General features: G+C 45.0%; 1 protein-coding gene across 50 annotated transcripts in view; it reads left to right on the top strand.

Annotated features, from left to right (window-relative positions):
• ARHGEF33 (Rho guanine nucleotide exchange factor 33) overlaps positions 1–14,082 on the top strand; it is a 142,924-nt gene that overhangs the window by 58,693 nt on the left and 70,149 nt on the right. For 27 of the 50 annotated variants that reach the window (XR_013526655.1, XR_013526649.1, XR_013526656.1 and 24 more), the window contains 6 exons: positions 3,289–3,421; positions 5,497–5,580; positions 7,009–7,092; positions 9,326–9,474; positions 10,483–10,647; positions 12,192–13,014. Coding sequence is in view for 41 of the 50 variants with exons in the window: in XM_078349468.1 (XP_078205594.1) it covers positions 3,289–3,421; positions 5,497–5,580; positions 7,009–7,092; positions 9,326–9,474; positions 10,483–10,647; positions 12,192–13,014 (1,438 nt within the window). In the remaining 9 variants the exon portion in view is untranslated. Of the gene's footprint in view, positions 1–3,288; positions 3,422–5,496; positions 5,581–7,008; positions 7,093–9,325; positions 9,475–10,482; positions 10,648–12,191; positions 13,276–14,082 lie in introns of all 50 variants that reach the window. The other 23 variants (XR_013526652.1, XR_013526659.1, XR_013526653.1 and 20 more) reach the window with 2 other exon arrangements.

Genomic DNA, 14,082 nt, shown 5'->3' with positions numbered 1-14,082 from the left:
ATTCTTGGGAGATAAATACTTTGAAGGCTTTAGAAGTAATAAACTACTCATGTTGCCGTAATTTCATCCCCAGTGAGGAAAAGAAAAAAAAGCTGAGCTCTGAATATTTTGTCTTCTGAAAAAGCTGCTTCCAGGAGTCAGGTCTGGTGCCAGGCGAAAGAGTGAAATAGGTGAAGTGTGGCTGTACTTCGTGCCGTCTTTCCCCCTTTGCTCTTTGTCTTCTGATTTCGCACTCCTTCCTAATTTCAAATACCCTTGTTACATTTTTTTTTTAAGTTTAAAGCCCATTTTCAACATTTTATACAGAACCCACTGTAGGTCATTGTTTTTCATGTAACTTATGAAACAGTAAGTACATTTCATGTGACAGCTTAGGCTCTTCTCACATTGCTGTAAAGAATACCCGAGACTGGGTAATTTATAAAGAAAAGAGGCTTAATTGGATCACAGTTCTGCAGGCTATACAGGAAGCATAATGCTGGCATGCTGGCATCTGCTCGGCCTCTGGGGAGGCCTCAGCATTTTGCTCTTTCGGTTTTGTTTTGTTTTTTTGAGATGGAGTCTCACTCCGTCACCCAGGCTGGAATGGCGTGATTTGGGCTCACTGCAACCTCCGCCTCCCCAGGTTCCGGCAATTCTCTGCCTCAGCCTCCTGAGTAGCTGGGATAACAGGCACCTGCCACCACGCCCGGCTAATTTTCTTTTGTATTTTTAGTAGAGACAGGGTTTCACCATCTTGGCCAGGCTGGTCTTAAACTCCTGGCCTTGTGATCCACTTTCCTTGGCTTCGCAAAGTGATGGCATGAGCCACCACACCTGGCCCTGTTTTTTTTAGATGGAATTTCACTCTTGTTGCCCAGGCTGGAGTGCAATGGCATGATCTCGGCTCACTACAATCTCTGCCTCCCAGGTTGAAGCGATTCTCCTGCCTCAGCCTCCTGAGTAGCTGGGATTGCAGGAGCACACTACCACAGCCAGCTAATTTTGTATTTTTATTTGGGGTTCTCCTTGTTGGTCAGGCTGGTCTGAAACTCCCGACCTCTGGTGATCTGCCCACCTTGGCCTTCCAAAGTGCTAGGATTGCAGGCGTGAGCCACCATGCCCAGCCTCATTTTGCTCTTTTGGTACAATCAGTTGTGTTTTTCTCCATCAGGTTTATGGTCTTCTCCCAGTTAGTATATCTTCTAGCCACCCCTCCAAATTCCCTCTGATCTGGGTAAGGATTTCTTTGATCTCCTAAGCCCACTGTTCCATTGTAGGCACTGAGATCAGGAGGCCTCTCCTCCTGTGTAAATGGATCAGCTGGCTTTGTACGTATGGAGGCTACAGGCATAGTTGGTGGAGGAAGTGGAAGGCTTCCTTGTACCTTTTCACAGGAGGCTGAGTACCCTCTTTTGGTGTTTGTGTGTCTCCTCTGAGCTATAGTCACAGGGGTCACTTTGCTTTGCTTAGAAATGAGTTGAAAAAGACCTCCTCTCAATCTGGTGTCCTTCCTATTGTCCCAACAAAGGTTTGCTTGTTGGCAGAGCACCCTGGTTGTCCACCAACTTACTCTCATTTGACCCTGGGGAAATACTCAATAAGTTCAGATCAACCAGACCATCTCTCTTCTGTATGTTACACTAGTGGTGCTGAAAGCATAAGGGAACCTACCTTAAGTCACCAAGTTAGAAGCCCAGAAAAACTCCGCTTCTTTTTGTTTTTTTCTTCCTCTTTCCTATAGGCCTCTAATCGCCTCACTCTTACCCAGCTAGTCCCCCTTCCTCTTCCTCCCACGAGACTCTTTCTATCTCTCCTCTCCACCCACCCTTCTCTGATGTCTCCCTTCTTCCTGTCATTACTTCTGAGGTACATTGCAAGGTACACAGCAAAATAGAAGAGAGGGATGGAAGAGTAGAAAAGGCGCTTTGTAAAATTTCAGGGAGTAGCAGGCTGGGCCTGGTCAGTAGCTGGGTTAGGCTGTTCTCACATTGCTATGAAGAATACCTGAGACGAGGCAATTTATAAAGAAAAGAGGTTTAATTGGATTACGGTTCTGCAGGCTGTACAGGAAGCATGATCTGCTCGGCCTCTGAGGAGGCCTCAGGAAACTGACGCGGTGGAAGGCTAAGGGGAAGCAGGCATGTCATAAGCCAGAGGAGGAGCAAGAGAGAAAGACAGAGGCACTGCACACTTTTAAACAGCCAGATTTCATGAGAACTCAATCGCCATCACTATTACGTGGTAGGACAGTATCAAAAGGGATGGTGCTAAACCACTCATGAGAAATTCACCCTCATGACACAGTCACCTCCCACCAAGCCCCACCTCCAACACTGGGGATTACATTTCAGTATGAGAGTTGGGCAGGGACACACATCCAAATTATTTGAATAGTCTACCCAAAGAACACTCTGTCCTGGCCCGGTATTCCTCTTAGAAACTAAAGAAAAGGAAAAAAGAAACCCGCTCATATCCTATAACTCCCTGAGCTTTTTAGTTGCCAGCTTTAAGTAATTTTTCTTGCTTACCTAAATAGCAGTCTTCTACCGGTAGCTGAGAATGGCCATATAGACGCCACCTGAGTGCTGCATCCACCACACTAATTAGAATAGACTATTTTGCCCATCAAATAGGAATAACTCTAAAACACTGAAAAAGTATCCCTTAGAATTTCCACTGAGTGTTGTTTAAATGAGTGAGTACCAGGTTAGATTTAAAAAGGTCTTTCAAATGATGTGCTCTTTATTTTTATTTTATTTATGTGTGTGTCTATTTTTTTGAGACAGAGTCTCACTCTGTTACCCAGGCTGGGGTGAAGTGGAGTGATCTCAGCTCACTGCAACCTCTGCCTCCCTGATTCAAGTGATTTCTCCTGCCTTAGACTCCCAAATAGCTGAAACTACAGGTGCACGCCACCATCCCCAGCTAATTTTTTATATTTTTAGTAGAGACAGGGTTTTGTCATGTTGGCCAGGCTGGTCTTAAACTCCTGACCTCAGGTGCTCCACCTGCTCTAAAAGTGCTGGGATTGCAGGCGTGGCACACTGGGCCTCTTTATTAGTTCAATATGTATTTGTATAGGAGCCGTCAGTAAAGGGTTTTGTTGTTGTTGCTTTTGTAGTCTGGGGATATCTGCAATGAAAAACTTAAAAAAAAAAAACTTAAAAAAATCCTAAATGGAGGCCTGTGACTCAGAGTATGGTGATGTAGTGATGGCTAGGAGAATGGGCCCTGCCGTGTGTATTTTTGTAGGGTCCTTTCTTCTCTACACCTGGTTTGTGTGATTCATCTCTATTCTGTTTCAAGCCTCTTCCCTGGCTCTTTACGGTACCTTGTCCAGCAGCACCTGGATCTGCTTCACGCACTGCAGGAAAGGGTCCTGAAGTGGCCACGCCAAGGCGTCCTTGGAGATTTATTCCTTAAGTTAACAAATGATGAGGTAAGGTTTTATCTGCCCCTCTATAAATTTTACGTATATGTATTTGTGTCTCATTTGTCTACATCTCTTAATGGAGAATCTAGAAGCAGTGAATTTCAGAGCTAGAGGAGCTACTGAGATCTAGTGTAACTTTTCATTCTACATACAGATCATTCCATGATTCAGAGAGATTTAAAAGCCTTGCTGAAATCATAGGTAGTTGGAAATCTGTGAGTAGAATCCTAAGTTAGGTCTTCTGGCTTCTAGTTCACAGCTTTCCACTGTCCTATAACTGCCTCCATTGAATACATGTGTGTATGTGTGTATGTATTGTGTTTGTGTTTATATAAATGCATGTATATATATATTTGTGGGCCTGGTGTGGTGGCTTGCTCATTCCTGTAATCTGAACACTCTGGGAGGCTGAGGCAGGAGGATTGTTTGAACCCAGGACTTTGAAACTAGCCTGAATAACACAGCAAGACCCTGTCTCAATTAAATTAAAGAAAAAAAGATGTGTGTGTGTGTGAAAAAAATATATATATGCATGTGTGTATATATAAAATATATATATATGCATATACACACATGCATATATATACACACACATGAGAATTTGTATATACATGTGTATTTTCACACACAATTTTCATTTCTTGGAGATCTTTAAAAAATGCGATGGGTGGCTATTGTCTCGAATTTTTCAATCTCTATAATATCCTACAAAGAAAATATGATATAAGCCAGAGGTTGCAAACTTAAATGCCTACAGGGCCAGACAGGGGCATAAACGAGTGAACACAGTATGGACTGGTGTGGAGTGTGAGCTGGAGTGGAGCACCTGTGAGGTTCTACAAGGAATAGCTACTCAGCTCTATCCACTCATCATGCAGGAAAAAAGGAGCAGAGTTGCCTGAGCTTCTGATATTTTAAGAAAAGCTGGAAATCCAGAATTTTGTGGGAAATTTTCTGATTTTTAAAAGATTTTGTGGGCTAATTAAAATTGGTCTGCAAGCCAGACTTTGGCTGGAATCAATTTTTGTATATCAATTATTCTCAACTCTGGATAACAATACAAAGTTTACAGATTATTTTCTTCCATAGACTAGAGTGGATATAATGTACTAATATCCTTTAACATCACTTTTACTCTCTTGTGTTCAGAAGGCTTTGTTTAGCTTAGAATTATTATAACTTTAGAAGCTAATAATGATTTTCCTAAGAGGATAATGCATAAATATTCAGTTAGTGGAAATATGCAATTACTAGAAAATGTGAACCACCAGTCTGGATAACATGAAGTGGGGTGGGCAGAGTCCTTCATCTGGACATAGATGACTGACTGAAATGAAATGGACTTACAAAAATATACATTTTTATTATTAAATGATTAAAAAATACATTTTTAACTTACATGAACCTCCCTTTTCCCTAAGTTTATAAGTTTATTTCACTTTCTCTTATTAGGGAAGGGATGAGGGATGCTGAGGTTTTCTTTTCTTTTTCTTTCTTTTTTTTTTAGACGGAGTCTTACTCTGTCACTCAGGCTAGAGTGCACTGGAGCAATTTCAGCTCACTGCAACTTCTGCCTTCCAGGTTCAAGTGATTCTCCTGCCTCAGCCTCCCAGTAGCTGGAATTACAGGCACACATCACCATGCCCAGCTAATTTTTGTATTTTCAGTAGAGATGGGGTTTCACAATGTTGGCCAGGATGGTCTCAAACTCCTGACCTCAGGTAATCTGCCTGCCTTGGCCTCCCAAAGTGCTGGGATTACAGGCGTGAACCACTGCACCTGGCTGATGCTGAGTTTTGGTTCCCAAGCAGTAGGGATATTTACCTTAAAACCAAAAAGTTTTTTTTTAAAGCCCCAAAATATATAAAGAACACATTAAATGAATAAGATAATCTCTGCAACATACTTTTGTTTTACATATATAACTCTATAAAAATATTATCAATCCTGTTTTCAGGTTCTTACCATGCATTTTTGTGTTTGTTTTTTGTTTATTTCTTTTTATTATTTTTAAATATTCAAATCAGAAGAGAGCTGGAGTAACCGTTTTGTTTCTTTCTTTTTATGTGTTTGTTTTAAAGAATAATTTCTTGGATTATTACGTTGCCTACCTCAGGGACCTGCCTGAGTGCATCTCATTGGTTCATGTTGTAGTCCTGAAAGAGGTGAGTTAACACCATGTATCTGCTATCCTTCATCTGCACATGGCATCCATATGATGGTGTTCATCCACCCAGTCAATACGGCACATGCACTCACTTTCTAGGCTGGGGAATGGCCTGAACAGAGCCACTGACACTACTACCTGGCATTAGGGGAACTGACTTAAGGATCAGTGCCATTGTGTTGGTCCTCTCTCTGCCTTACTGACTCTCTCTTCCATTCCATTGGAATCATAGACAAACTAAATGGGTGTTCTATGCAGAGATCTCCAGGCTGCATCTTACATGCTGTATGTGGTGGGTTTTTTTCAGTCTCAGATGTGACTCTGAATATTAAACTTCTATCCTTTGTCAGTTTATAAGATCGTAAGGTGGCTTAGTCATGTTGCTTGAAGTATTGCTACTGCAGTGATATATTAGGTGCTCAGTAAGCTCATATACATGTATAACAACTTAGTTATTTCAGATCAATAGGATAAAACAGCATCAGAAGCCCCAACACTAAGAATTAATCAAATTTCACAAGAGATGAGAGGCTCTGTCTTATTAAGTTTCTACTTCGACCCCCCACTACTCCCAACCCAGTATAATGCCTACCACATGTTAGCTTTCAGCTAATATCTGGGAAAGAAGAGAAGGAGCAGTGGCTCAAGCCTGTAATCCCAGCACTTTGGGAGGCCAAGGTGGGTGGATCACAAGGTCAAGAGATTGAGACCATCCTGGTCAACATGGTGAAACCCCATCTCTACTAAAGATACAAAAAATTAGCTGGTCATGGTGGTGCGTGCCTGTAATCCCAGCTACTCAGGAGGCTGAGGCAGGAGAATTGCCTGAACCCAGGAGGCAGAGGTTGCGGTGAGCCGAGATGGCGCCATTGCACTCCAGCCTGGGTAACAAGAGCGAAACTCCGTCTCAAAAAAAAAAAAAAAAAAAAGAAGAAGAGAAGGAGAAGGAAGGGACATGGAGAAAGTGCAGTGTGTTTTCTGCGGCCAGGCCAGCTCACTAGTTTTGAATCACACACTCCCTTTTCCACTCTCCTGAGGCTCCACCTCTCCCTTCAAGCCTATTACTACACCATTGTCATGATTACTTGCTGGAGAGCCTTAATGAATTCATTCAATTCAGATATGGTTTATTGAGTACCCACTTCTGTCTGGAACTTCGCTAAGATGAGGGGAAGGAGAGGGTAGTTTGGAAATTTGGGTGGATTCAGAAGAAGTATATGAAATGCTCCCTTCAGGAGAAGAGTTAGCCCCTAAAGTGTGTCCCTGAATATGTGGCCTCTCCCATGAGAGATCAGTGCTCTAGACAATTTCCAGGAAGAAAGTGCTGTGGGAAGAAACTCTTCCTACTCTGGCAGGACTGACTCAGAGGTTCTGCTGCCACAGCTGGAGGAACACTGAAGAGTGACTTGACCTTTCTTTCATTCAGGGTGATGAAGAGATTAAATCTGACATCTACACGTTGTTTTTCCACATAGTCCAGCGCATCCCGGAATATCTGATACATCTGCAGGTAGGCGTGGGTGGGAAAGCCACTGAACTGATTTTCATGCTAAGTAATGATTGTCTTTGGCTCCCAACTGAGAAAGACTGTAACGCCTCAAGAATCGTTAATATTTCTAAAAAGTGTTTACCCAGATTGTTATCATTACCCCATAGACCATAATGCCCTGGGGTATAAGCTAAAATCTTTTTTTCTTTTTTTTTGAGATGGAGTCTCGATCTGTCACCCAGGCTGGAGTGTAGTGGCAAGATCTTGGCTCACTGCAACCTCTGCTTCTTGGGTTCAAGCGATTCTCCTGCCTCAGACTCCCAAGTAGCTGGGACTACAGATGCGCACCACCATGTCCAGCTAATTTTTGTATTTTTAGTAGAGATGGAGTTTCACCATGTTGGTCAGGTTGGTCTTGAACTCCTGACCTCAAGTGATCCACCTGCCTTGGCCTCCAAAAGTGCTGAGATTACAGGTGTGAGCCACTGTGACCAGCTGAAAATCTTTATTTCTAAAAATTTTCAGCTCATGATGCTTACCTCAGAAGTTCTATTTTTACTTTCCAGCAATTTCCACCTCAGCTGATCCAGGATCTTTCTATAACCACTCCTGCTAGATTCTAAGCACCTCATCCAGTTCTTTCCACTTCGCTTTTACCGCCATCTAAATGCCACCCCCGACATCTAAATATCTCTAACCTGCCCACTTCGCTGCTATCCTACTTTCTTTTGGCATGGGTCCAGGGTTCTACTATACCATGCTTAAGCTTTATGTCATCGAAGAGATATGAAGATGATGAGCTGATGTCTTCACACCATTTTCCTGCAAGGCTTGTGCTATCCTGGAGGAAGGAGACTTGAAAGAGAGGCTCACTAACCCCCACCAGACCCTCTTCTTTCCACCACCCACCTGTTCTGGTTTAACTGCTGACTGATCTTCTTAAGTAATTCAATGAAAGCATCTTAGAAATGCTTGGGATTAATCTCAGGTAGAAGTCGTCCAGTAGTCCAGTATCAAAGTATCAATACTGAAAAGACTTTTTTTTTTTTTTGAGATAGGGTCTGGCTCTGTTGCCCAGGCTGGAGTGCAGTGGTGTGATTTTACCTCACTGCTGCCTCAACCTCCCCGGCTTAAGCAATGCTCCCACCTCTGTCTCCTGCGTAGCTGAGACTTAGGTGCGTGCCACCATGGCTGGCTTATTTTTGTATTTTTTGTAGAGACAGGGTTTACCTGTGTTGCCCAGGCTGGTCTTGAGCTCTTGGGCTCAAGTGATCCTCCCGCCTTGGCCTCCCAGAGTGCTTGGATTGCAGGTGTGAGCCAAACCCGTGACCTGAAAAGACTTTCAATTGTGTATAGCTTTAGATCCTAAAAACATTTTCTCACAATAATGACCTTATTTAATTCTTACAACAATCCCATGAAATAGGTATTATTGTTGTTATATTTTACAAGAGAAAACGCAGGGCCAAAGAAATTAAGAATTTACCCAAGTTAACACACCTAGTAGGTAAAAAAACCTAAGACTGAAACTCAGGTTTTGCAAATAGTAGAATATGGCAAACAAGCCCTGGTTCTACTCTCTCAGTTGAGTTCAAATCTTGCCTCCATTATTTACTATAGGTGTGACCTGATGAAGCTCATTGAACTTCTTCATACCTTGATTTCCTTATTTGTTAAATGGAGTTAATAATAGTACCGATGTGAGTAGGTTGTGGTAAAAATAAATGAGATAATATACGTAAAGGACTTACTACCTGGCAATAGGAAGTACTCGATACATTTTAGCTTTCCCAAATCCAAATCACACTCATGTTCCGCTATAGCACAGCAGGGAATATGACAGGAGGGGCTACCAGGCTTGATCATAAACATCCTCCTCCCTCACCTGCCTTGATGCCTGATGCTCTTAACATTGGTCTGGCTCTTTTGAGTTAAGGCATTGCTTATAGACAGTAATTGTTAGAATGCCTCTACTACTTCAGAGGTCTAATTAGGAGATGGTTCTAACTTTTCAAATGAAATTATGTTCACGGTCAACTCAAACAGGTACGATAGTGACTTATTTTTCTGTTGGTGTGATAGAGAGCAGCCAGTTTGACCTTTCAGCATATAATTAGATGGGTCATGTGTATTGTTCATTGTTTTGATTAAATGGCTATCAAATTCCCACAACAGATCAAGGTGAAGTGCAGAAGAGACAAAACAAATTTTCATGCTAATTATGCAATGCTGCTTCCTTTTTCCCTCCATCCAGAATGTCCTGAAGTTCACAGAGCAGGAGCACCCTGACTATTATCTACTCCTGGTGTGCGTCCAGCGCCTCCGAGTATTTATCTCACACTACACCCTGCTGTTTCAATGCAATGAAGATTTGCTTATTCAGAAACGGAAAAAGCTCAAGAAGTAAGGTTCTGATGGTGTAGTCTAAAGGGTCAAAGACTTCTGAGAGTAGAGATATACACCAGTTACTGTGGGTGTCTTTCACAAGTAACCACGTTGTGTGTTAAGTAGTTGAAATGCAGTGATGGGCGGTAGAAGGGAAGAGAAAAGGGGAGAGAAAGAGCTGGTCAGGCTGGCTACAGGAGGAAGACACTGACTACCCAGGGGAAATTAACAAAAAAACACTTCACTGTATTGCTTATGTAGACCCCCTCTTGTCCCATGTTCATAACCACCTTGAAAATAGTTCACTGTTCTAAACTTGCCTGCTCAAAATTTCAATTAAAAGGCCGCAACATGGTTTCCTTTATTAATTCAACAAATATTTATTGAGCACCTATTTTATGTCAGGCACTGTTCCACGCACTGTTCCATGCACTGAATATACTGAAAGGAACAAAATGGCCCCAACCAAATCTTTGCCACATAGAGCTTCCTTTTTAGAGTTGGACAGTGAGCAAATAAGTAAGATGGTGATATGTGATATGGATAAAAATAAAGCAAATAAGGGAGGGGAATTTTGGTTAGGTTTTATATTAGGGAGAAACAGGAAGGTTGATTAGGAATACTCTGAGCTTTGGAGGGAACAGAAGCACCCCACGACACAGCTTCCTAATGACCCGGATTTCCTTCAATTTCATCCCAACTCCTGTGGAGGAAAACAGAATCATTTCTGTGGAAGCTTCAGACCAGAAAAAGATGCTGTCTCCCAAGCCAGGGCTCCTGTGATGGAATGTGTCTCTCCAAAACCCCAGCCCTTCCCCCAAGCTCTTTTCAGTCTGTGAATCAGCTTCCTTACTCCTGCTGGCTTGCACCCTATTAAGTAAGCAACTTAGTTTGCAAAGGCCCTGGAGATAGAGACCTTCCCAGCAAACTTTATCTGAGACATCTCTCTTTTTTGGCATAATCTATGTGTTCAGAGAGCCCCTTTGCCACTATATAAGCTGAGAACTATTACTTCCATTCTGTTAGGTCATCCATGGCGAAGCTGTACAAAGGGCTGGCTTCCCAGTGTGCCAATGCCGGGCAAGATGCTTCCCCCACTGCAGGTCCTGAGGCTGTCCGTGACACTGGGATCCACTCAGAAGAGATGCTGCAACCCTACCCTTCTGCTCCCAGTTCTGGCCCTACCGTCACGTAAGCACCTGTTGCTGTGGGAAGGTCAATGCCAATGCCTTTGGGACCCAGCCAGTTTGTGTGGGTCAGCAGGGCAGCCTAGATTCCTCTGTCCCTTTCCCCATCAGGGCTATCTGTGCCAGCCAAGCAGCCAACCAGATGCTTAGGTCCCAGAGGAATGCACTAATGTTAAGGGACAGGTGTAGAAAGTGGGAAGAGAGGCAGAAAGTAGATATTTACTTAATGGATCACTTCAACTCCTGAGGCAGTTACAAAACTTCATCTTCTTTGAAATGCAACACGTAGAGCCAAAATGTGAAACGCCTGGAGATTATACCCAGACTGAATAGTAAGGCTGACACTGCACTTTGTGTGGAAAATAAAGCTCTCAATCTTTCTTCCAAGTTAGAATTCAAATGAGGTCAATATTTTGTCTCACTATTTCTTTCACATGTTAACGTGAGACCTAATTTTCATTTTAAGACCACCAGAGTAAAATATTGGTTTCAGCATTCTGGTTTTTTCGTTTGTTTTTTGAGATGGAAGTGCAATGGCACGACCTCAGCTCATTGCAACTTCCACCTCCCAGATTCAAGGCATTCTCCTGCCTCAGCCTCCCGACTAGCTGGGATTACAGGTGCATGCCACGATGCCCGCCTAATTTTTGTAGTTTTAGTAGAGACAGGGTTTTGCCATGTTGGCCAAACTGGTCGTGAGCTCCTGACCAATGGTGATCCGTCTGCCTCAGCCTCCTAGTCTTTCTGCACTTTTATGGTAGAATTAAAATATGAATATATAAATTAGCAGAGTAACCACTTCTGGTCAGTGTCCATTTACATCTGTCAATTCAAGTCCAGCACAACTGGACATCCCATTTGATGGTATCCTATCCTAGTTTGTAAACTGTTTAAATTATCCATTACCCATGACTCCAAAAACCAAAATCCCTCCTTGAAATTGGGCATGTCCAGAGTGACAGCTTTTACATATTGGTAATTCTTTGTGGGAGGAAGTTTGAGATGAATTATATAGCATGTGTTATAGCGACAAGGACACTTTTTAAATTTTATTATGAAAATTTCAAATCTACATAGAATACAGTGAACCCCACATGCCATCATCCAGATTCAATAGTTATCAAGATCACCCTAAGTTTACTTTATCTAGGAACGTAATTTGTTTTTTGAGTGTGAAGATCCACCAGTCGAACAAAAGTTGGGTTTCCATTATCTTGTATGACTTTGTTAGGGCAAGCAAGGGAGAGCGAGCCTGAAGGCGTGCCTTGGAGCACCGCAGGTGGTGAGGAGGGTCTGGGATTCCACATGGGGTGATGGGCTTCCACGTGGGGTGATGGCCATCCCTGACCCAGCGGCCATGTCTCGGATGCTCAGACAATGCCTTCGGGCCCTCGCTCGACAAGCTACCATATCCACTCTGTGTCTGGGGACTGGGGTTCGTGGAAGCGCCTGAATGGAAGTTTGTGAAGCTTGGGAGGTGGCGGGCAGGCGAGAGGCAGGCATTCACCGGCCGTAAGCACACCTCTTTTGTACTCTGTTTCCCTAAAGACATCTGATGCCCCCAGTGAAGAAAAGCCAACAGCAGCAAAGCCTGATGGAAAGCATGCAGCCCGGGAAGCCCAGTGACTGGGAGCTGGAGGGCAGGAAGCACGAGCGGCCCGAGAGCCTCCTGGCGCCCACGCAGTTCTGCGCGGCCGAGCAGGACGTGAAGGCGTTGGCCGGGCCCCTGCAGGCCATCCCGGAGATGGACTTCGACCCCTCTCCGGCCGAACCGCTGGGCAACGTGGAGCGCTCCCTGCGTGCCCCGGCCGAGCTCCTGCCCGATGCCCGCGGCTTCGTGCCGGCGGCCTACGAGGAGTTCGAGTACGGCGGCGAGATCTTCGCGCTGCCTGCGCCCTACGACGAGGAGCCGTTCCAGGCCCCGGCCCTCTTCGAGAACTGCTCGCCCGCCTCCTCTGAGTCCAGCCTGGACATCTGCTTCCTGCGGCCCGTCAGCTTCGCCATGGAGGCCGAGCGGCCAGAGCACCCGCTGCAGCCGCTACCCAAGAGCGCCACGTCGCCGGCGGGCAGCAGCGGCGCCTACAAGCTGGAGGCGGCCGCGGCGCAAGCGCAGGCGCAGGCGCACGGCAAGGCCAAGCCGCTGAGCCGCTCGCTCAAGGAGTTCCCGCGTGCGCCGCCCGCCGACGGCGTGGCCCCGCGCCTCTACAGCACGCGCAGCAGTAGCGGCGGCCGCGCGCCCATCAAGGCCGAGCGCGCTGCACAGCCGCACGGCCCGGCCGCTGCAGCTGTTGCCGCCCGCGGCGCGCCCCGGACTTTCTTCCCCCAACAGAGGTCCCAAAGCGAAAAACAGACCTATTTGGAAGTAAGGAGGGTAAAGTAACACCGAACCGAAACCCACAGCGTCGGCGGCCCCAGGCCTAGATCTGCAGGAAGCAGCCCGAGTTCTCCTAGTATGGAGGGGCGGGGGGCCAGGCCAGGCTAGCGGCTCGGGAGCGCGCTCGGGTGGCGGAGGCGGTGGGAGAGCCGGGGGAGCCCCAGCACCCCGCGAGCTGTAGGCTGCCTCAGTGGCCCTGGAAGGGGAGTGGCCGCTAGTGTTCTCCAGTACCAGGACCCAAAGAGCATGTGTCATATGGTAAGCGAGGGACGGCAGAGATAGCAGAGAAGCCCGCGATTCTTTATCTCTGATTTATCACATACACATTTAGGGCATTATGAGGACTCTTCCTTAGGTGAAGAGTTGCACTTTTTTCAGAGCACTGCATGCAGATCCCGGGCCACTGTGTTGCTTGTAGCTAGAGAGGAGGCAAGTTGCCCTAGCTCAGAGTAGAGTTGCTGCGCAGTGTGCTGCAAAGCCAACTCTGTTTCTGCTTGCATTTCCTTTTGACTGGAAAAGAGTGTCATGTTAATTTGCTAACTCCATTGGGACAGGGACATCCCAAAATAGAAACACCTTCTTTGGCCTCAGTGAATGTTGAGGTATTCCGATGGCCAACCCCAGTGCCTGCAGGCTGTCTGCAGGTGTTTGATATTTTGATGTCTCACTGTGGTGTCTGCAAGCCTGCAAGTCATTTAAAGAGGTCTTTAAATACTTATCCATGAAGTGCTAATAGTATCTGAGTAAATAATTGCTTTGATCGATTTAAGCAGAGAGTAGGTAACATGATAGCTCTGAACTGTGCGTGGACCCTTCCGTTCCAACTATTCTCATTTTTGAATGGGAACAGATTGATGATCACTGACTTTTTTCATTCATTAATTTTTCAGCAAACACTGAATGGTTGTCTTGTACCAGGCTCTGTGCTAATTGCTGAAACAAACAAGTCTCTATCCTTCAGGACCACTGACTTAGTACAGAAAGGAGACACAAAAACACAGAATTATGTAATAAACTGTGGGAACACATGGGAGGGATATTTAAAACCTTTGGGGTCGTGGTGGT

The sequence above is a fragment of the Callithrix jacchus genome, chromosome 14 (genome assembly GCF_049354715.1).
Source record: "Callithrix jacchus isolate 240 chromosome 14, calJac240_pri, whole genome shotgun sequence".
Classification (NCBI taxonomy): domain Eukaryota; kingdom Metazoa; phylum Chordata; class Mammalia; order Primates; family Cebidae; genus Callithrix; species Callithrix jacchus.
The sequence above is the reverse complement of the archived record's forward strand: the minus strand, read 5'-3'. Positions and strand labels throughout refer to the sequence as shown.